Below are 24,379 nucleotides of genomic sequence, written 5' to 3' on the forward strand. Positions count from 1 at the left end.
TGAAAATTACCGCATTTTCCGGACTATGAGGTGCACCTAAAAACTGAAATTGGCCAAAAGCAGTAAGTCTTATTTACCGGAAAATACGCTGGATGAAATTAAAAATGCATCGATACACTTAAACAATACTGCATACAAACCAGATGTCATATTGTTCAATGATGTTCAATGTAATCAATTCTTTGAATTTAAATGTGTTTATTTTTTATGCAACCAAAGCTCTTGCTGTCGTTTTAATCCCCACTCCCCCTAATGTACAGTGTGCCTTATAAATGATCACAAGAGACTGTTTTTGGGGGGGTCGCCTTATAGTGCGGAAAGTATGGTAAATCCTAGTGTCAAAAAGTCGTGATAAAAATATCCTTCGATTAAATTGAATTTTGCACGGATCCAAAATGTGAAATCAGAGTAAATCATATTTTGGTTGAGGGATAATAATATGAAAACGATTCAAGTAGAGGCAGTGTTTTCTACATAGGAAGACTGGCGTGCCACCAGGGTTTCATTAGTCCCGCCAGAGTCTCACAAACTTGTTTAATTAAAAAAAAAACAATATTTTCAGATGTATACACATACAAAGTTAATCAAAATAACGTTTATATTTCTCATTATATAAATGATCGCAAACGCCAGGGTGTATTTGTGCTACATATCTCTGTCAAGTAGTGCCACCCTTCTCTGTCTCACCTAGCACCCTCGGCAACTCACACGTTTAGGCCTTGTTAGTGACTGAAAGACACACTTTTAGCAACTCTCACAACCGGGCCTGCTGCTGCATCTTGCCTGGCCACCCCTACCAGAAGCGACAAATGACAAAGGCAAACAGAAAACAGAGTAAAGTGTAGATCCTTTTCAACTCCTGAAAAGGACAATGCCAGGTAGAATTTGTGTGCGCGAGTGGTCTGCTACTGTGGCAACACCACAAATGTAACAAACACGTGAAAAAAGCTCCCCCGCTGAGAGTAATAAGCTGCAACCGAAAATGGAAACACGTTCCTGAAAAAACCCTGTCGATGCATTGTCACGGATTCTTGGGATTTAAAAAATGTCAAATAAAAGAAAATAGTTATTGTTACTTTTCACCTTTTGTTTCATCTCATCATCTCATTAGCTGCACCGCTTATCCTCAGTAGGGTCGCGGGGGTGCTGGAGCCCATCCCAGCAATCATCGGGCAGTGGGCAGGGGACACCCTGAACTGGTTGCCAGCCAATCGCAGGGCACACAGGGACAGACAACTCACTCGCTCATTCACACCTAGGGACAATTTGGACCGGCCAATTCACCTGAAATGCATGTTTTTGGAATGTGGGAGGAAACCGGAGTGCCCGGAGGAAGCCCACGCAAGCACGGGGAGAACATACAAACTCCGCACAGGAAGTCTGGAGCTGGATTTGAACCCACGCAGGATGTTCCAATGACTTGAACTGTGCCGCACATGCGCTAACCACTGCGCTGCCGTGCTGCCCCCACCTTTTGTTTATATCAGGGTAAATGACCTTCTTCAGATCCGTGTTCCTCACATGATTAGTCTTTGCATCGCTAAGGGGCGTGTGTGGTTGTGTATATGACATTCTGGGATGTCGGGTAGAAACAAAGTGTCATATTTTTTAATTGTACACTGAATGCTTTTGATAGAGCGTTTGGAGTTGCATTCTATTGTATAAACAGGGTTCGTACATCTTTCTCAATGGCCAAATGCGTGCACTTGTCAAGGATTTTCAAAGCCAATTTTACAAGTACTGAGACAAGAAAAGAGCCCTGGGTGAATTAGTGGCCTCAACAGACATGAGTCTCAAGGGGGCAAAGGAAATGTATGTGAAACATTTTCAAGAGCACATCTATCAGCAGCTTAGTTTCATGATTGAAAACAATAGACAGCCCACTCCCTTCTAGATGCGTTTCCCCACTTGTGATTGGTCCATATGCATTTTTAACAGGGATTTGTTGACTATGTAAAAGGTTGAAATTGTATTGTATTTGATCATCATTTTTTTAGATTTGTAAATAGTTATGTTTCAGTGTTTATTTTCCCTTTTTCCTGTTTATTTCTTTTGTTCATTTGTCCTACATCCACTTTTTTTGAGGTGGGCAGAGTGTATATGTGGGCGGGCACTGCCCACCACTGCCCCCTCTGGTAACTCCCATTGTGTGAATTATGTATTTTGCAGATCTACATATCTGCGGTTCACATATGCAATTGTGAATCTTGCATGCTCATTTATCGAGACATAGGATTTTTAAATCTCGGGTGAATCGTGAATATATTTGCAGATCTGAACAATACGTGGGTACATATTTTTGAGACAAATCTCTCTTCATATAGGTGTAAGGGTAAAATGACAATAGCTTAGATTTTCGGTGGCAGGAAGTTTTTCGCATTACAATTGACCACTGGGAAACGCTACCTGGCCCATATAGAAGGTTCATATATGATACATAATCCTTTCTACATTTCATAGTGCCCTGTTTAGTTGTACCATGCAACTTTATCATAGAGGGCGAAGATAATTCATAGGACAAAGTCATACAAACTAATACCAGATGCCGTTGATTACGAGGGAAGAAATACAACGCCAAAGCGACACCAACAGAGAGCAGTGTTGGTCTCATTTAAGCAGATTTCAAGCATTTGCAAACACTTTACCCAAAATCCAAGAACTTCCATGAAAACATTCAAATTAGATTATTTTTAAGAATTTTAAGCAACACAGTTTACAAGTACATTTTGAATTGATTCAGATATTTAAAAAAAATAAAATCAAAGGGAAAAAAATTTGACTCACCGACAAGCCGGATGACGTTGAGAGTTGTGTTGGTAAGGATGGGAGCGTTGGTCTTATTCAAGTTATAATCGGACCTCTTCTTGCTTCTTATGCTCTCGCGAGACGTGCTGTCCCAAACAAGAGACACGTGACACAATTGATTGGTCGAAACCTGATCCCTCCCTTACAAAAAAGCAACAAGCCAAGTTCAGGCTGCAAATTGGTCTAATTGAGCCATCAGGAGCCATTACACAACGGCGGGGGCACACAAAGACCCCCAGGCTGCGCTCTATGAACTGCACCCCTGACACTCATCACACAGCTACGTTGACCAGCAATCGTTACGCGGAGCCTTTAATCGACGGCCGTGACCGCGGTCCCTAATCGACTCTTAGCCGTTTCTGCTTCTAATAATGATACATTAGCATTTTGGTGGCTTTAGGCCAAGGGCTGTTCAACCCATTTTACTTTGGGGGCCACATGGTAGTAAAGATAACACTTGCGGGGTTTTGGAGTAGTAGATTGAAGAAAAAGAAGGAAGGATAGAGGGGGAGAAAAAGAGAGGGAACGAGAGAATATAAAGAAAGCGAGAGAGAGAGAGAAAGAGAGAGAAAAATTAAGAAATAACAAGGGAAAGATACAGACGGAAAGAGTCAAAGAAAGAACAAGAGAGACAAGGGGATGGAAAAAGAAAGAAAAAATAGAATAAAAAAAGAAATAAATCCATCTCCAGTTATTTTGTGAGTGACTCCCAGCTTTGACGGCATCAAGTGGATATACCGTAAATTCCGGACTATAAGCCGCTACTTTTTTCCCAAATGTTTAGCCCTGCGGCTTATTCAGTGAAGCGGCCTATTTAAGTAATTTTTCTAACGAACAGCAGAGGCACTCGAGTACAAAAGGTAAAATTTAGACCGGTGGAATTGTGCGCCGAGGTAAACTGCATCCTCTTGGATAATAATCGAGTTGTCCGTATGACAGAGGATAGAAGTTCGTTTCAAATGTTATATTATTATTATTATTAAAGCTTTGAGAACTCTCTTGGTGTACCGTCTTTCTTTGTAAATATGAGTAACCACGTATAATATGTATTTGCAACGGTATATTTTTGTCATGTATTTATTTGTATTTATTTTGGAAACTTGTTCTGATAAGTCTTGCACTGACCAATTAAAAAGAAGGGGTGTAACAGACGCGGGGGATTATGGGAAGTAGAAACTAGTAAAAGTGAGTGTTTGTGGACACCGCAGACAAAAGTGCATATATATTTTTCCCACCCTTACCTTTGGAAATGTACACTTTTTTCCTTGGATTACTTTCAACGGGTACCTGGACTTTGCAGGTCTGCATCAAATGATAAACACCGGTATCATTTTCCATTTGATTAGCTGACTGTGAAATGCTAAGAGCAACGGCATGTGCTGGTCAGGTCATGACCTTGAATCAGCCTCATCGCTGGAAACATGCGTTTCAACCTATGGGCTAGAGGTATAATATAACATGTCTGTGAAGTAGCGAGCAGCAGAAATCACATCTAAACAGGTTCTCCCCATTAAAATTGTTCAGCTAAAAAGGACTTCTATTCTCAATGTGGATGCGTGCGGCTAATATACCGGTGCGGCTTGTGTATGTAATAAATCAGTTTTGCTCCCGAAATGTGGGGGGTGCGGCTTATAATCAGGTGCACCTTATAGTCCGGAATTTACGATAATTTAAGTGCAGCGCTTTTTTTTTTCTTGCGCTTCTCCCACTGTTGCGACCCTTGGGCCGTACCTTGGACACCCCGGCTTTAGGCCACTACACGCAATGGAAATGAACTGATGGCGAGCGCCTGAAAGAATCACATTGAACTAAATCATTTGGCAATTAATATGCAACTTTGACATTTCTTGACAATTTCCAGGGAACAGAACCACGCCAACGCCTCTGAACTGACGAGCTGCTGAATAAATAAGCATGTTGCACGTTTTCTTGGCTAGTCGCTGTTTGTCAACTAAATGACATTTGATGTGATTGGAACCCTCGTGCGCTAGCGTTGAAATGACCCTCGTTCGTTACAAATTGAATCCGTTAATATATGTGGCTGAATTAAAAATGTAAGACTGTTATGCAGTTGTACTGTTTATTTCATTGGCGTTTGTTGCTGGGTTGCTCCGATTTGTTTTCTTATGTCATACAGGAAGCGTACACCTTTTTCATGGCTAAATTCAAGCATTTTCTAAGCACTTTCAAGGCCAATTTTCCAATGTTTCCAGTACCATGAAAAGAGGAAATCTGGTGTGAATCATGTATTTTGTAGGGCTGTAAGATATATCTGCAATTTACATATGCTATGTTCAATCTTGCGTGTCCATTTATCAAGACATATCATTTTGATATCTTGAGTATATCATCAATAAAATTGTTTTTGAGACAAACCTCTCCCTGTGCAAGTGTTGGGTAAAAAAATGACAATACAATGTAGCTTCCATTTTTAGTAGTAGGAAGTTCCAATTGACCACTGGAAAACGTGATCTTCATTTTTTGCAAAAATGTCCATACTTGCTGCCTAGTCTTTGCACTAAAGCATGTGTCTTAGTGCCGTGTTTAGGTGTAGCATTGTAAAAATTATGTACAGGAGAATGGGTTGAACAAGGCTTTGGCAAAGTAGTAAGAGAAAGCGAGGCACAACACCTTTACGATTACAGATGACCAATGGAGGCTTCTCCTGTGACTGGTAACCGTGAAAACAGTACTATCCATTTCATGTGGGATAGCAACCCCCTACCCAAAAAACAGCCTGGAGAGCTAGGTATCACGACACATGACAAAACAGTGTTACCGACCTCTTGTGAGGAACGTCACCCGTAGTCCGGTGTGAGTGACACCTGAACTTAATCCGAAACCCACCCAAGCCCCCCTTCCCCTTCGTGCGGCATGTATAACGGCGCTTCAAGAAACAGTGTTACCGACCTCTTACGAGGGACGTCGCCCGTCTGCTCGTCCACGTAGTCCTGCTTGAGCTCTTCGGGGACGTCGCTGTCGCTGTCGTAATCTTGATAAGCGCTCTTCTCCAGCTCGTCCGACTCGTACTTTCAAAAGGAGGGACACGGAAAGATCAATGGCGGAACAGAAAAGGGAAAATGGAGCTATTGAGGTAAAAGTGCACTGACGGGATAACACTTGAAAGACGTGCATTGAATCTCATTCACAATCAGAAAGGAAGGTTTGACGCCTCTCGCCGTCAATGGCACTTAACACTTTTAGTAGTGTAACACAATAAGTCCCTTTCTATTCCAGTTAGAGACATGGATAAAAGCACAATCAAAAAAAACTTCCATGATGTCTGCCTTTGTAAAATAGTAAAAGGACCAACAACAGCTGCCAAAATTAATCCAATTTCACATGGAAATGTATTCGTAAAGCACTTTTGCTCCCTCATATCTTTCAGATTTAATTTCCCCCTATGTTCCGGTCCGGAGCCTTCGCTCTGAAAACGCTGGTCTACTAGTGATCCCAAGAGTCAGGAAGAGATCCGCAGGTTCGAGAGCGTTCTCCATTCGGGCTCTCAAGTGCGGTGGAATGCTCTTCCCCCTGTGATTCGATCTCCAACCTCAGTGGAAATGTTTAAATCTAAGCTTAAAACACACTTCTACTCTAGCATATGAATAACCTATATTTTATGTTGATAATATGTGAATTATTTGCCCTCATGTAGGTTTTAGACAAGGGGATGGTGTCATAATAGTCTGTGGTTTGCAATAATCTGTGTTCTGTGCAGCCCTTTGTGACTCTGTGATTAAGGGCTATACAAATAACTGATGACTTGACTTGCCACTTTTCAGCCAATTAATTTCCACTCAAAGCCCTGTATTCAAAATATCAATTGTACTTTGTGAACGTCAAAACTCCTCCTTTATCACCCACCTACCCGAAACACCAAATACAAAGAAAATGGTGTAAATGAAAAAGGGAATAAAATATAATACAAATACAATTTATAAAATGAAAAAATTATGACAAGGCACAGACTAACCATGAGAAGAAAGGGACCTGAAAGGGGCACAATCAGACTGGTAGGAATAGCAGCCCAGATACCAGCTCAGTAGCCTAGATGGTAAGGCGCCCGCTTTGAGACTGGGAGGTCGGTGGTTCGCGCCCCGGCCGAGTCATTCCTAAGACTTAAAAAGTGGTCGGCGGCGCCCTCTGTTGGCTGCGGCTGCATCGGCTCGCTACAACGGGTCAGGTGCAATCGACATTTCGTTCTGTGTACATTGTTACACAGAATGACAATACAAGGAAATTATTATTATTATTATTATTATATTGGGATCAAGTATTGATACCAGATAGTTGTAATGGGCCAATAACTAGATGTAAGAGGCAACAGCAGTATCAGTCGCACTCTTTTATGATTAGGAAATTGAAATGATAAAAATAAAAGAATGACTTTAAAACACATTTAGTGAATTGACAGCCATTTCTCATTTAACTCAATGTTGGTGTTAAATTTTTAAGTTAAATTCTCTATTCGTTAATAGGATATGTTTTTAAATGAATTGGAGGGAAATTTATGTATCAAAAGTACAAAAGATACAAGTACAGTAGTCACCGTTTTTTGAGGGGGTTGTGTTCCAAAAATGTCCCTCAATAGTCCAAAACTGAAAAGTAGAGAACTTGATTTATTTATAAAATATTACCAAACAAAAGAATTGTATTTTATAAACCTTTTTTAACAAAAACCTGTATGTACTGTTGAATTATATTTTTTTTGCACAAATGTATCACGGACACAATCCACTTTACTTCACATGATACTTAGTCGTCATCATATGGACGTTTGAGAAAACTGCATTTACCTTTTTGTAGGCAACCCAAAATGTATTGAATTAAATAAAAAATGAAATATATACATATAGATATATATACAACTGTAGCTGCAGAAAATTAAAAGCTTGATATAAGCCTTATAAGAGGGGAAACACATAATGTACAGTATCTATTTATATTAATTGGAAAATGTTAACAATGTGTCTTGTTTTGCCCTACAGAAAACTTTTTCCCATAATCAAACTTTTTTGAAAAAAGGAAGCCAATAGGGAGTGCAAAGAGCCGCAGGTGGCCCCAGAGCAAGTTTAGCGGGTAGAGAGGCCCAAGTATATTGGCTATAGAAAGCATCTTCTTCTGCCTTTTGGTCCTCGGGCTACAAATAGTCGCCCCTTTTATGTTCCGTGACATGTAGCTGCTGTTGGCTAACCGCTTACATTGTTAAAGGTTGTTCTTTTAAAAAAAATGAATGTATTTCTTTTGACGGCCATTTTCAAAGGCCTGTTTTTTCCCCCTACCGGGAAATACCCCAGTCTCTTGGACGTTTGGAAATGAACTTTCTTGTCATTCATTTAAATAGTCATTGAAATTTGAAGTGTCTTATCATGTGACTTTAAATTATGACACTAAACAGATAAAGGTTGATTTTAAAACCCTATCAGTGTGCATACATGTACATTTTGAGATTAACTAAAGGTTAGCAACCGAATAGAGGAGATGATGGTCATCAAACAGACATAGGAATAAAACGGGTTTAGTAAACCAAGATCAACCAAACTTGTGGACACCACCTTTAAGTGAAATGCATTTGAACAATCAAATTACAATTTTAAAGAGGTGAAAAAACACCTCTCCAAACCTTTTGCCTGTTCCATTGATTATCAATGTTTTTTTCATCCAACATTTTAAACCAAATGAGAGTGTTATTTTACAATAATTTATGTTAAATGTCATCTTTTTTATTTTGAAATGTTTTATTTTATATCATACTTTAATTGTTATTTTTTTATTTTATTGTTTCTTATTGTAACATCCATTGCAGCAGGGTCACCCCCGAACCTCATGTGCAGTCCCTTCTCAATGTTTCCTTATTCTCCTCATGCTGAGATTTTTAAGTTTTTCCTTGCCCTCATGTAGGTTTTAGATCAGGGGATGGTGTCAAAATAGTCTGTAGTTTGCAATAGTCTGTGCAGCCCTTTGAGGCTCATTGTAATTAAGTGTGTCACAAATAAACATGAAAACACTCAGCTTGGTTCAGATTTGTAGATACAGGATGTAGCCTAGTCAAGCTATTTTACATTTGTGAAAAACTGATCTTAATGTCATTGACACACAGAAGGACACAGGCAAAAGTGGGAGGGGCGACTGTCTAGTCAATCAGAATGAAGCACACAACACACAATGAAAATCTGCGAAGTAGCGAAAGTGCAATAAGTCCACTACAATACAAGGGGTTACTGTACTTAATATATTAGTGACCTTCTTTTGAGTACATGTACTGGTATAATCTGAAACATTTTATTTCCGAGATTTTGAATAAATATAAAGACATCAAAAACATCTTAAACCATCATCAATTGGCATTGCATGCGCACATATTTGATTGTTTGCCTGTATGGTTTTAAAAAAACACCATCTCTTCAAATATGAATTGTTTATATTGTGCACGTCAAATTTTGAAATGCCGGATGGGCCCCCATGCAAATTTCCCTGAATCCCGTATTGACTGTGTACCCATTAATCAAGATGGGTCCTTACAAACATTGTGTATCTGCAGGTATCCTCATTAATCAGTCACATCATTTCTCTGATGCTGACTAGAATCGGGGAGCGGAATTGAACTGAACAGAATAAAGTAGAATGCCTTGAATGTCATGACACAGAATGTCATGAAATTAAAAGCTGCCCCCCTATAGTGCATATATATACAGGACTGTCTCAGAAAATTAGAATATTGTGATAAAGTTCTTTATTTTCTGTAATGCAATTAAAAAAACAAAAATGTCATACATTCTGGATTCATTACACATCAACTGAACTATTTCAAGCCTTTTATTATTTTAATATTGCTGAATTTGGCTTACAGCTTAAGAAAACTCAAAAATCCTATCTCAAAATATTAGAATATCATGAAAAAGTATACAAGTAGGCTATTCAACTAATCACCTGAATCATCTAATTTACTCGAAACACCTTGCGAGGATTTCCTGAGCCTTAAAAACACTCAGCTTGGTTCAGTAAACTAAATCACAAGTATGGGGAAGACTGCTGATCTCACTGCTGTCCAGAGGACCATCATTGATACCCTCCTAATGGAGGGTAAGACACACAAAGAAATTTCTCAAAGAGCAGGCTGTTCACAGAGTGCAGTTTCAAAGCATATCCACAAAAAGTCTGTTGGAAGGGAAAAATGTGGCCGGAAACGCTGCACAACCAAGAGAGATTCAGATTCAGATTCAGATTCAGATCTACTTTATTGTCATTCTAGTACACGTGTATACAGAACGAAATGTCGATGCATCTGACCCCCAACAGTTTCCTTGAATGTACAGATATAAATAATGTGGTATTGTATTTTGGCTACGTGTAGTATTTTACCATAGTGCCGATAGTGCAAGAAGAGTAGCTAACCAGATGTGCAATATGGGCAGTCAGGTTAACAAGTCAGGTACACAGTAACATTAACACTGTAAGAATAACGCTGTAATTACAATAGTGCAGAGAGCAATGTGCAAGGAGTGGCAAGCTATAAAAAAAAACTGCCAGTAGTGCAAAAGTCAGATTAGCAGCCGTTTAGATTTAAGTTAACTATATGTTAGATTGACCATTTAACAGTCTAATGGCCAGGGGGACTAGACTATTGCGGAGCCTGGTGGTCCTGCACCGCACACTGCAGTACCTCTTCCCAGAGGCTAGCAGAGTGAACAGTCCATGATGGGGGTGAGAGGGGTCCCCGGTAATGTTTTTTGCATGGGATAGGCAGTGCTTCTGGCCAATGTCCTGAATGGAGGGAAGTGTAGTCCCGATTATTTTCTCTGCTGTCCTCGTTACCCTCCTCACACTACCCCAGTCGGTAGCGCTGCAGCCTCCACACCACACAGAGATACAGCTGGTCAGGATACTCTCTATGGTGCCCCTGTAGAATGTAATGAGGGAGGGTGGGGGCAGGTGGGCTCTCCTCATCCTCCGCAGGAAGTACAGGCGCTGCTGTGCCCTCTTAACCAGTGATGCAGTGTTTACGGACCAGGTGAGTTTGTTTGTAATGTGCACCCCTAGGAACTTGATACTGCTGACTACCTCCACAGCCTTGTTGTTGATGCAAAGTGGGGCATGGTTGGGCTGGTTTTTCCTAAAGTCGACAATGATCTCTTTAGTTTTGTCGACATTCAGGACCAGGCTGTTGTCCCTGCACCAGCCCACCAACTGCTCCACCTCCTCTCTGTAGGCCAGGTCGTTGTCATCCCTGATGAGGCCCACCACTGTTGTGTCGTCAGCATACTTCACGATGTGGTTTGTGGCGGACCTAGGGACGCAGTCGTGTGTCATCAAGGTGAACAGCAAGGGGCTTAGGACGCAGCCTTGGGGGGAGCCCGTGCTGAGGTAGATGACATCTGAACTGTTCTGACCTATCCGCACTGATTGGGGTCTGTCACAGAGGAAGTCCAGCAGCCAGTTCCGCAGGGGGGTGTTGAAACCCAGGAGTCTCATCTTGTCTACCAGATGTTGTGGGATGATGGTGTTGAATGCTGAACTGAAGTCCAGGAACAGCATCCGCACATGGGTGTTCTTCTCCTCTAGATGTGTCAGGCTCAGGTGAAGCGCAGAGGAGATGGCATCCCTGGTGGAGCGGTTTGTCCTGTAGGCAAACTGAAAGGGGTTGAATGAGGAGGGGAGACTGGAGGTGATGTGCTCTTTAACCAGTCTCTCAAAGCACTTCATTATGATAGGAGTCAGTGCAACGGGCCGGTAATCGTTGAGTGATAAGATCTGGGGTTTCTTTGGCACTGGGATGATGTTGGCAAATTTGAAGCATGATGGTACTTTGGCTTGGTCTAGCGAGGTGTTGAAAATGTCTGTTAGTACACAAGCCAGCTGATCGGCGCACTCCCTAAGATGACCGCAGCCTTAACAAAATTGTGAAGAAGAGCTGCTTCCAGAATTTGGGGGAGCTTCAAAGACAGTGGGCTGAAGCTGGAGTCCAGGTATCAAAAGCCACAGTTCACAGACGTGTCCGGGAAATGGGCTACAATAGCCGTATTCCCATGGTCAAGCCACTTCTGAACTCAAGACAACGGAAGAAGCGTCTGACTTGGGCTATGGAGAAGAAGCACTGGACAGTTGCAGAGTGGTCCAAAGTCCTCTTTTCAGACGAAAGCAAGTTTTGCATTTCATTTGGAAGTCAAGGCGCCAGAGTCTGGAGAAAGGCTAGAGAGGAGAAAAATCCAAGTTGCTTGAAATCCAGTGTGAAGTTCCCACAGTCAGCAATGGTTTGGGGAGCCATGTCAGCTGCTGGTGTTGGTCCACTGTGTTTCATCAAGTCCAGAGTAAATGCAACTGTGTACCAAGAGATTTTAGAGCACTACATGCTTCCATCTGCTGAAAAGCTCTATGGAGATGAGGATTTCATTTTCCAGCATGATCTGGCACCTGCCTACAGTGCCAAAACCACCAGTAACTGGTGCACTGACCATGGCATCACTGTCCTTGATTGGCCTGCTAATTCCCCTGACCTGAACCCCATCGAGAATTTGTGGGGTATAGTTAAGAAGAAGATGAAAGACACCAGACCTACAAATGCAAATGAGCTGAAGGCCGCTATCGAAGCATCCTGGGCATCAATAACACATCAGCAATGCCACAGGCTGATTGCCTCCATGCCACGCCGGATTGATGCAGTAATCCGTGCAAAAGGATTCCCAACCAAGTACTGAGTGCATCAATGGACATTTTCAAATGTTTGATTTAGTTTTGCTGTTATAAAATTATTTTTTTACTTGGTCTGAGGAAGTATTCTAATATTTTGAGATACGATTTTTGAGTTTTTTTTAGCTGTAAGCCAAAATCAGCAATATTCAAATAATAAAAGGCTTGAAATAGTTCAGTTGATGTGTAATGAATCCAGAATGTATGACATTTTTGTTTTTTTAATTGCATTACAGAAAATTTTCTGAGACAGTCCTGTATATATATATATATATATATATATATATATATATATATAACATTTAAAAAATAACAGAATTAAAAGTCGTGCGATAACCAATATGCCAAAAACATATGTGAATTTACACAACACAAGACAGGACACAATATAAAATCGCAGTAGGGAGAAAGGGAAAGAGGCTCTGAACTGGAAATACTAGACAAATAGTTAATGTATTTACTTTGAATAATGGTGAATAAAAAAAACAACTAACTTACAATGTTAGCTTGAGCATTGATAATCAATGGAATCGGCAAAAGGTTTGGAGAGGTGTTTTTTCACCTTTTTAAAATTGTAATTTGATTGTTCGAATGCAGTTCACTTAAAGGTGGTGTCCAGTACTTCAAAATATTTTACTTGCTCACATCTTCTGGCCGAAATCACCATTGCAGATCCTTTTGTTGCGTGTGCATGTATGTGACTCTTATAGATGCTCTCTGATGTACTCTTGTTTTTTTTAATCTTTTCTAGGGTTTGGTTTGGCATTTGGACTGTATTTAGCAGTTTTTTTCTTACTTTCACCATTTTCGTCCTAAAATAAAAGAATCACTCCACATTCCCCATGGACCGCCACCTCCTTTCCTCCAGTCTAATGTTCTCTGTGGCTAGAACACTGATGATAAAATACAAAAGCAGATAGGCGCGTTAGAAAAACATAAAAAAAAGGCTCTATGAAATAAGTTGGGCATTGTCAACTAACACTTAATGGAGAAAGTACTCCATTTTAAACTTTTTAAGGACACTTCAAACGACGGACCCCACCTTAAAGAATATTCATAGCGCACTTTAAACATCACCCCTGAGAAAAAAAAGCAGAGGCCTCAAAACGGAACCATGTGGAACACCCTTACATTTAGTGATGACATATTACCATTTTTTGAGGGCTTTGCACTGGAAAAAACAAATCTGACCCATTATAAAAAAGTATAGGGTTGACTATTCTTATTTTAATATAGTGTTTATTTTCTGAATTTATCAAAATAAGAAAAGGACTCCTTAAAATTGTTTCATATAGCAGACAGCAGTACCTTTGCCCATTTGTCTTCTCTGTCCGACATTTTAAGTATTATTTTTATTATAACCGGATTAATTTAATAAAAACACTTCTAACTCATTTTTTGTAGCAGACATTTTAAGTATATTTTTTGTATTATTTATTTAATTTCAATGTTGTTTTTTATTATTATCAATTAGAAAAAAACAAGTTAATAATTTAATCTGAAAATTGTGAGAAAACAAATATATTATTTCAAGAATGTAGTAAAATATACAATTATTTAATTTGAACTCAGACAGGAAAAAATCTACTAAAACTGAACAAATCCACCTGCCATCTAAAAAATACTGAATTTAAATATTTTTATTTTATTTTGCCAAGAAAAAAATAACTTAAAATATACAGTTGTTTTTTTCCTTATTAACTTTGGAGAATTATGTTAAGGTTTTATATTTTAAACAAGACAACTATTAAAAAAATCAATGTGTTAAGTTAGAAAAACATAAAAAGAGGGAAAACACCGAATCCGAAATTGCGTGCGGAATACAGTAAATCTTCCCTGTAGTCATTGATGGCCTTAAATGGGGGACAAGAGGTGTCGCTCAAAATCACATGACTCTGATTCACTAAAGCCCCCCGAGTTCCATCAAATCCAGTTAAGAACCACTGCTTCAGACTTATGACCACTGCTGGATTTTCTTTTTTTTTTTTTTTTTAACTTTTTATTTCTCACACCAATTTTGACAGAGGTTTGATTCCTCCATCATACATCAACACAAAATATATACACTTGACACACTCATAAATAACAGAAGAAACAACAAAGAAGAAAAAAATACTATTAATAGAAAGGAAGAATAAATGTTCATACAATACATCCATACAAAAAAAAAAAAAAATATATATATATATATATATATACATATACATATATATATATACATATACATATATATATATAAAATAATAAATCAAAATATACACCCACAAATAAAAAAAAATAAAAAAGAAAAAAAAGAAAAAAAAAAACAACGCACATAATAAATAGGGGGAGGTGTTTAGACATCAAGTAAAATTTGTGTGATAGGCTCCCATCTTTTCTCGAATTGGTCAAGTTTCAGTTGAAGTCTTGCAGTGATTTTTTCCATAATGTACATTTGCTTTAATTTGTCTCTCCATTGTTTTATGTCAGGAGGTTGTGGTTTCAGCCAGGACACTGTGATCATTTTCTTTGCTACCAGAAGCATTACCCTTAGTATATATTTCTGTTGACCAGATAGTAATTCTTCTGGCAAAATTCCTATTACGTAAGCCTTTGGGTCCAACCGCAACTCCCAGCCCGTGATTAATTTTATTTCTCTCTGGATACTTCTCCAAAAATTTAATATTACAGGGCAATTCCAGAAAATATGCGTTAAGTCACCGACCCCCCCACAGTTACGCCAGCATAGATTTGAGGTATTTTTATATTTTGAAGTGATAGAGGGTGTATAGAAGAATCGCATTTTTACTTTCCATTCAAACTCCCTCCATGTCGGGCTGTTGGTTATTTTGTGTCCCTCTTTCAATGTTTTTTCCCATTCGTTGTCTTTTATCGCTACATTAGTTTCTTGTTCCCATTTTTCCTTAACTGCCATGTCCTCATTACTGAGATCCATTCTCAGGGCTTTATATAGTTTTGATATAACCCCCTTTATTGATTGTCCTTTTGTATACGATATTAATAATTCCTCTACCTTAGTTGGCTCCTTACATATTTTCCCCCATTCCTCGTGTTTCTGGAGGTAATGCCTTAGTTGCAAATATTTGTAAAAATCATTTCTGGGTAGGTCAAACTCTTGTTGGAGTTGTTCGAATGATTTCATTGCCTGTGCTTCCAATACTTGGGTAATCAACATCAGTCCTTTTTGGGCCCATTTTTGAAACCCTACCTCCATACCCCCAGGTTTAAAGTCTGGATTTTTCGCTATTTTGGTAGCCCTATTCACAGATCTTGATATTTTTAATTTTTTTTGTATTGTTGACCAAGTTTTAATAGTTCCCTTAATCCATTCATTCTGGAGTTTTAATTTCTTCCACCTCGTGACTGATATGTATGGTAACGATTCCACCAGCATATTTGGACAAGATCGTTGCTCCATGTCCACCCATATCGCATCTTTGTCTGTAGTAATCCACAAGATGAGTGCTTTAATTTGAGCTGCCCAATAGTAATATTTAATATTGGGTAGGTCTAGGCCCCCCTTTTCTTTAGGAGCTAACAGGGTTTTGTATTTTATTCTAGGTTTCTTGTTTTGCCAAAGGAATTTTGCTATTAACTTATTTAACATTTTAAATGTGGATGCCGGGATCAGAATTGGAAGGGATTGAAACAGAAATAATAGTCTTGGTAATATGTTCATTCTGATTGTTTCTATCCTGCCGATAAGACTTAAGGGCAAAATTTCCCATTTTTCCAAATCTTTCCTTATTTCTTTTATCAACATTCCATAATTTGCATCAAACAGCTGTGTGGAATGTGGTGTAATGGTCACCCCCAAATATTTAAACCCTTTATTTGTCCATTTAAAATCAAACCTTTCAATCACATCTGTTGGACATTTTCCTGATATCATCATTGCTATTGATTTGCTCTCATTATTTGAATACCCAGCTACTTCTCCATATATTTTAAGGCTCTCCAACAGTGGTGGTATTGATAACGAAGGTTCCTTCAGCATTACCAACAGGTCGTCTGCAAACAATGATATTTTATGTTCTGTTCCTCCTTCATCCAATATCCCCCTTATTTGCTCATTTTGTCTAATTGATTCTGCGAGTGGTTCTATGCTTATTGCAAACAAGAGTGGGCTTAAACAATCCCCTTGCCGGACTCCTCTTTTGATTTCAAAGAAATCTGAACAGTGACCATTTACTCTAAAACGAGATTTCGGATTTTTATAGATTATTTTCACCCATTCAACAAATATTGGAGGGAAGCCAAAAGCTATAAGTGATTGATGTAAGAAGCTCCATTTCACCCTATCGAAAGCTTTTTGTGCATCCAAGCTCAGTAACATCGAGGGTTGGGTCTTAGATTTTGTGCTCGTAATTATGTTTAGTATCCTCCTAATATTGTTTGCACCCTGTCTTCCCGGAATAAACCCTGTTTGATCATTTCTTATTAATTTCGCTATAAATTTCTGCATTCTTTTTGCCAGTATGCTTGTAAGAATTTTTATATCATTACAAAGTAAACTAACTGGTCTATAGCTTTCACACAATATTGGGTCTTTTCCTTCTTTGTGCAGGACTGTTATGATGGCTTCCGACCATGATTTGGGGGGATCTCCTTTTGTTAGAGCATAGTTAAATACTTTCTGCAGTACTGGTGTTAATACTTCCTTAAAGCTTTTGTAGAACACCCCCGGGAGTCCGTCCGTTCCTGGTGATTTATTTATTTTTAAGTTATTTATTGTATCTTGTATTTCCTGTTTTGTAATGGGGCGAATAATTTCTAATGTATCCCCCCCTGTTAGTGTTGGTAAATGTAGTTTTCCTAAAAAGTTTAGTGCCGTGTAGTTATCTAAGTCATTTTCTGAGTCCTTGTATAATTCTTTATAATAATCTGCAAATGCATCTGCTATACCTTTGGGTTTTACTAAACATTGTTTAGAGATAGGATGTTTTATTTGTGATATAATTCTATCTGTTTGGGCCTTTTTAAGTTGGAAGGCTAGCAGTCGACTGGCTCTATTGCCCATTTCATAGTATCTCTGGTTCACAAAGCGCAGAGCCCCTTCTGCTTTATTTGTCAAAAGTTCATCTAATTTACTTCTGGTTGTTTTTAATACCTGTAATCTGGCTTCATTTGGTGTTTTTTTATGTTCTTCTTCTAGTTCCTTAATCTTATCCTCCAATTCCTTCTGATTCTTTAAGCGTATTCGTTTCAGTCGGGACGATATTTCAATTAATTTCCCCCTTATTACAGCTTTCCCTCCTTCCCATAATATTGATGGAGAAACCTCATTGTTGTCATTGATTTGGAAATATTCTTTTATACACCGTTTTATTTCCTGTACTACGTTTTTATCTGAGAGGAGAGATACATTCATCCTCCAATACCTAAAATGGGGTTCATTGTCTAAACTTAATTTCAAAGTAATTGGAGAATGGTCACTTATAGTAATATTCTCTATACCACACTCTACTACTGTATGCATATGTTGTCTTGAAATGTAAAAGTAATCAATTCTCGAATAGTTGCCATGCGGGTTTGAATAGAAAGTATAGTCTTTAGTTTGGGGATTCTTCTCTCTCCATGGATCTATCAATCCCAATTCTTTAGTTATGTTATTTAACATCCTCGACGTCTTTGTATTTGTTCCATGTACTGAAGGATACTTGTCCACTTTGCAATTCTGTACAGTGTTAAAGTCACCTCCTATAAGTAACATTCCCTTCACACAGTTGGTTATTACTTTAGCTAATACTTGAAAAAATGTCCCCTTTTCCTCAACTGGTGCATAAACATTCATTATTGATATTTCCCAACCGGCCATTGACCCTATAATCATTATATATCGCCCCAGATTGTCCTTCACTTCTTTTTCGACTTTAAACGTCACCCCTTTTCCAAGTAAAATTGCTACTCCCCTCCTTTTACCATAGGATGCGTAGAACACCTGGTTCACCCATTCTCTTTTTAGCTTCTTATGTTCAATCTCGGTCAAATGTGTCTCTTGTAATAAGGCTATTGAGCTCTGCAATGTCTTAAGTTGATTCAATATCTTCTTTCTCTTGATGGGGTGGTTTAGCCCATGTACATTATATGAAACAATATTTAGATTGCTCATGCTTTGTATTGAGTCTCACTGATTTTTGAAGCATACAGAAACACTACATTAATTACTAACACCTCCATTGACAAAACAAACCAAATTACTCACAAACATATTGACAAGCACACATAATTTCCCACCAAAAAGAAAAAAACCACACCCAAAAAACAAAAACCCATGTCTGGATTTTCTTTTAAGAGCAAAGTACTCAACTTTACCCTGAGATGGGGAGGGCAACTATTTGCGTAAAGTAAAATATGTGGCCAAGGGGCCCCATCCTGGAAACGGATCCCATTTTACTCATTTATGAATGAATATATATGCAGATATTTACATGTTATACTGTAGTTCTTTTAAAGCAAGTTTCAAGTAAGTTTCAAGCACATTATTTGATATTTCCTTCAGTAGAAACGTCCGCGGTTCGAGACCGGGTGGACACATATGTTGGCCTAGAGAGGGATGGGCGCCACCAGGCTGTGCTTGCCCAAGACACACCACAGGAAATAGCGCTCCCAGTGGTGAAGGGATCCAACCAACCAACCAATGATGTATTTAAATAAATATGAGCTAAAAATGTATTTCAGTATGGTGTTATTTTCTCATATATGTACAAATGCCTTTGTTGAAATGAAACTGTCAAAATTTTTGAATGACATCACACCCAAAACGAAAACTTGAAAGGTGTTTTTTTTTTGCGCTTTTGGGTGAAAAAAGGCCGGCATTCAAAGTAGTTAATCATAAAGCAGAGGTTTAATTTTAAAGCTAATTTCTTCTACTTTAAACCAAAAACCCACATTTGATATTTGACTCACTGAGGCTGATTTGGGATGGTCGGCTCGATTGACCATTATGGTTTAGCGCTGGCCCATTGACCCCCGCCCCCTCGCCTTAGATTGCGCTGTGTTTTGCACTCACCCCATTGGATGCCAGCACATCCTCCGTCTCATCCTCTTTTTGCTGGATGTGCATCTCAAAGGGGTTCCCCTCTTGAAGATATTGCTGGAAGAGAGTCTGCTGCTCTTGAAGCCCGATGAGAGGTGCGTCCTGTCTGCTCGGGCTAAGCGGAGGGGAGCGCCACTGCTCCATGAACTTGAACTCCTGACCAATTTAAAAAACAAAAAAGGATTCAAGAAAAACTGGAAACCAAAAAATGTGATCAAACACCAGGCAAGTGCATTTGCCTTAAACCTAAAATTCTTATATGTCATAACACAAGTCAGGAACTTATGGCTCCTTTCACGAGTATGGCTCGGAGACAAAATGGAAGTCGTGCAAGTATTTAATATAATGTTACATGCAGAGACCATACTGACTTATTAATGGGTTCTGTCGAGTATATATAGGACACCATTTGGACTGCATTTTACAGACGAGGTGTCACACCATCAGACACTGAAAAACCCATATCAGTCGATCCTTAATTTTATATATATATATATATATATATATATATATATATATATATATATAATGTCTGTAGCAGCAAAAAATAAAAGCCTTATATTAGCCTCATAAGAATGGAAACACAAAATGTGTATCTTTATTTTTCAGAAAACATTCACAATGAATCCTGTTTGTGCTGTTGAGTCCTAGAGAAACCATATATTTTCCCATTATCAAAGAGCACGAGGGCGCCAAAGTTTCGCATGTGGCTCAAGGGCAAGTTAAGCATGTAAAGAAGTCCAACTTTGTTGGCGTTAGAAAGCATCTTCCTCTTTTGCTGACATGATAACCTTTAGAGACACTTGAAAATGACAAAAATCTGCTCAAACATAATGTAGCTTCGTCAAGCCCTTTTACCTGTGTGTACAACAGAGGTCAGAATGGTGTGGGGCGACTGCTAAGCCAATCAGAATGCGAAACATCATGCACAATGAAAATTCCCAAATTTGTTAAAAAGCAATAGGGGATTAATTTGCTTCTCAACTGGTCTGACTTCAGGTAGCCTCCGTCCCGCCTTAATTACTAGGGGGGATCCAAATAACAAAAAACACTCCAATTCTCAAATGTATTGAAGGAAAATATGTACAGTTAAGAGCAGAAAAGATACTAGGATACTCACGTGCAACTGTGATATATTGAAGTTGGATTTGACGGGGCAAAGTTGCCAAGTTTCGTTCTCCAGAAACATTCTCAACTCCTCCAGTCGTGCCCTACATAAGAGTCCCCCCCCAAAAAAAGGAATGAGTCAAATAAAAAAAAAAAAACTAACATGCTTTAAAAATGAGGACCTTTCTGGATGACTTATTTAAAAAGTTATGGAATTAGTGCGTTTTCTGGAGGCACTGAAGAAAAAGAAGAAAGGAGCCCGATCAAAAGCTCCAAATGCTACGTATCTTCACTCCAAATTCAAACAATAGTTGCAAAAAACAAGCATTTGCAGTGCACTGAGTTCCCCTTTGTGGTTTGCATACATTTTACTGTTTAAACGTTGCAATCAATCAGACAATAACAAAGGGAGGGGGATAAATGTCACGTCAATTCCCACTGTGTTTCTCAAATATAATACAAAAACAAATATAATATAGATTATACAATTATGTATATATTTTTGTAGTGCAGTGGTTCGCACATTCGCATGGCACGCGAAGCGTCTCCGGTTCGAGACCGTATATGTTGGCATGGAGGGGGATGAGTGCCACCAGGCTGTACTTGCCAAAAACACACCACAGGAAACTGTGCCCCTATCACCCGTGTGCTTAAGGGATCCAAGCAACCAACCATATATGTTATAATCAATAATAATATAGCATAAATATAAAGGAAATAGGAGAAAAGGGAGAGAAGGAAGAAAGAAAGATAAAGAGACAGACGAAACAAAATACACAGAAAGACCGAATGGAAATAAAAAGGAATAAAATAAATAATGATAGAAGGAAATGAGAAAAGAAAGGAAAAAAATATAAAAAGCTCTAAGGAATCTAGAAAAATGTATATTTATACACTAATGAAAAAAATGCTTAATTAAATAATGAACCGACTAATAGCTCATTTAATTGGCAGATTTATTGATAATGTAAAAAAAAAATTGAAAAAGTGATGAAAAACTTAACACAAAAAAAAAAATATGGCCATCAGAATTTACATAATAACAGAAAATACAATTCGTCTTATCCAAGCCCCGCCCTCTCATTTCAATATTTTAAACCTACGTCATGCTTATCAAGTCTTTTGCATGAAATATGAGTGCGGAGCTTTTGTCATTAATCAACTATTTATGTAATCGCTTTCATGTGAAAAAAACAGATCTCTTTTTTGACGTTTTGTAGTTTTTTCGCTTATGTGGAATGGAATTGTAAAATCTATAAAAATAGAGATTTGATCTTTTAAATTTTGTATTTCTAAAAATGTTTTAGAAATGATAAAAGATTTTAGTATGATTTCTTTATGAAATCATATATTTTTGTATTTGTTTTCACTTGTATTAATTTATTTACATTTATATAAAAAAAAAAAACTATATATTTTTTACTTAGTTATATAATTTCATATATTTCTGTTTTATTGGATTTGAATTGGTCTTTTTTGTTCCAGCATACTGGAGCGGTGTAGGGTCTTTTGAATTGCTTGGGTTAGCCAAGACCAGCATAAAGGTGCTTCCAGCTCATTCATGATCCCAAGTCATTCCATATCGACTGCCACCTAAGTTCAGTCAAAGGTCTCAACTCCAGCTGACATTTTTAGTTGGAATGGCGACCGGCGCAAAATGGGTTGCACTCTAATCCTAACCAACCCTTACCTAACAAATGCACCAAACCGTGAAAACAAATCTTGCGACAATTTGTTTTTTCTTTCCCCTTTTCGCTGTTGCCAAATGAAACTGGGGAAAAATATATACTACTGCATGAAACTGTCAAAAATAAACATATAGATGTACATTATATACCTTGTGAATTATATTTTTTATTTTAATTACTGCTGCTAAATGTTATAGTGTTTCTTTTCAATACGCTATTGTTACAAAGCTGTACTGTGTAACTCTTATTATAACTTGGGCCAAGTTTTCCAAGCACCATCTCATCTCATCTCATCTCATCATCCGTACCGCTTATCCTCATTAGGGTCGCGGGGGTGCTGGAGCCCATCCCAGCCATCTCCGGGCAGTGGGCAGGGGACACCCTGAACTGGTTGCCAGCCAATCGCAGGGCACACAGGGACAGACAACTCATTCGCTCATTCACACCTAGGGACAATTTGGACCGGCCAATTCACCTGAAATGCATGTTTTTGGAACGTGGGAGGAAACCCGAGTGCCCGGAGGAAACCCACGCAAGCACGGGGAGAACATACAAACTCCGCACAGGATGTCTGGAGCTGGATTTGAACCCACGACAGGTTCCCATGACATGAACTGTGCCGCACAAGCGCTAAACACCGCGCCGCCGTGCTGCCCCCAAGCACCATATTATAATTATTATTTTTTTGCCGATTCATCCTGATAATCTCATGTCTTTAAAGTCTCTATATTCCATGTTTTACCCTGGAGTGCCCTGTCTTATCTGGTTGCATACAATGTTTCACAACATTGATATCAACAATAAAGACATTTACAATTCTAATTGGAACCCCTAACCGGAAACCATAACCCTAAAGTTACCTGTGATAATTTTTGAAGTAGTTAAGGCTCTGTCGTTTAATTGACTCTTGCAAGACTTCCGATTGACTGCTGCAGAACTCTTGGCCCACTTGCATCAGCCTGGAAAAGACAAAAGTATGAAATACTGGCCACAACCATCATAAATGAGAGGAAAGGAAAGTTATTAGTGTTACTGCTCTCCATAAAACATCATAGACGTCTATATCAGTCAATGGCAGCTAACAAGTTCTTTTTTGAAGAAGAGATAGGAATCCTTTTGTTAGTACAGTAATACCTTGCTAAATCGCAGTTTGTCTTTTGTGGTTTCGATATTTCGCCGATTTTAATTGCGCTCTGCAGCACACAACACACAGAAAATGCTGTCACAGGGACAGGTGGCGGAAGGCTTTGTGTGTGTTGGGTGGGCGTGACCATCATTGTGTGCTATTGTAATAGGCCAGTGTATGCAAAGAGTAGGCCGGGGACGCAAGTAAATGTGTCTAAAAAAACAAACTGCGAAGCACAATGACGGTTAGTACTTGAGCTGTACACTTGCATCGGGATCCTCGGGTTGATCCAGGAGTCCATAATGATTGAAATACAAGAGTCACAATTGCAGCATTTTCCCAAAAGTTGTAGTTCCAGATTGTCCGTTTCATGAGTAATGGATCTGGCGTTGGTGAGACAAAGGTTTGGCAGGAGTGGCTTGTAATAGTTATTATGTAACTGCAGTAATCCCGACCCGCTCATTCTCTTGTGACGCCGACTCAGTTTCTTCCTGGTAACAATCCACGGAGCACTAGCTGTTTTCACGCACTTCTGACTTTCCTCAGAGTCGGATTATATCAATGATTTTCTTTTCAATGTAACAGGCCGCTAAAATACTAGCTGTCGCTGGACTTAACAGTTTTATTTTGGTGGACCTAATGACTTGTGCGCTGGCCAAACTATTTGACTGACAGCATATGTCGGCCTATCATAGTCACATACACACACACACACATACTCAGCCCTCATAAACCTGCCCCGCATTTGCAGTGTGTTGTCTGCTGCAGAACACAATGCACAATGCAAAACCGCGATAAACAAACCACTATACAACAAGGGCTTTACTACATACACAGTAACTATAAAGTCTCAACAGCAGATCGCACTTTTCTAACGGATTTATGACCGTTTTGTGGTAATTACCCGCGTTTGTATGTAGGTTGTTA

General features: G+C 38.8%; 1 protein-coding gene across 1 annotated transcript in view; it reads right to left on the reverse strand.

Moving 5' to 3' along the window:
• Positions 1–24,379, reverse strand: part of vps50 (VPS50 EARP/GARPII complex subunit) — a 148,568-nt gene that overhangs the window by 39,855 nt on the left and 84,334 nt on the right. Inside the window, exons 16-20 of the mRNA XM_088325993.1 lie at positions 23,187–23,285; positions 20,652–20,742; positions 19,505–19,687; positions 5,716–5,834; positions 2,785–2,891 (exon numbers count right to left, since the gene is read on the reverse strand). Coding sequence (XP_088182119.1) covers positions 2,785–2,891; positions 5,716–5,834; positions 19,505–19,687; positions 20,652–20,742; positions 23,187–23,285 — 599 coding nt within the window. The remainder of the gene's footprint in view (positions 1–2,784; positions 2,892–5,715; positions 5,835–19,504; positions 19,688–20,651; positions 20,743–23,186; positions 23,286–24,379) is intronic.

This window comes from Urocampus carinirostris, chromosome 2, assembly GCF_059441175.1.
Source record: "Urocampus carinirostris isolate Australia breed hairy pipefish chromosome 2, RoL_Ucar_1.0, whole genome shotgun sequence".
In the NCBI taxonomy this organism is placed as follows: Eukaryota; Metazoa; Chordata; class Actinopteri; order Syngnathiformes; family Syngnathidae; genus Urocampus; species Urocampus carinirostris.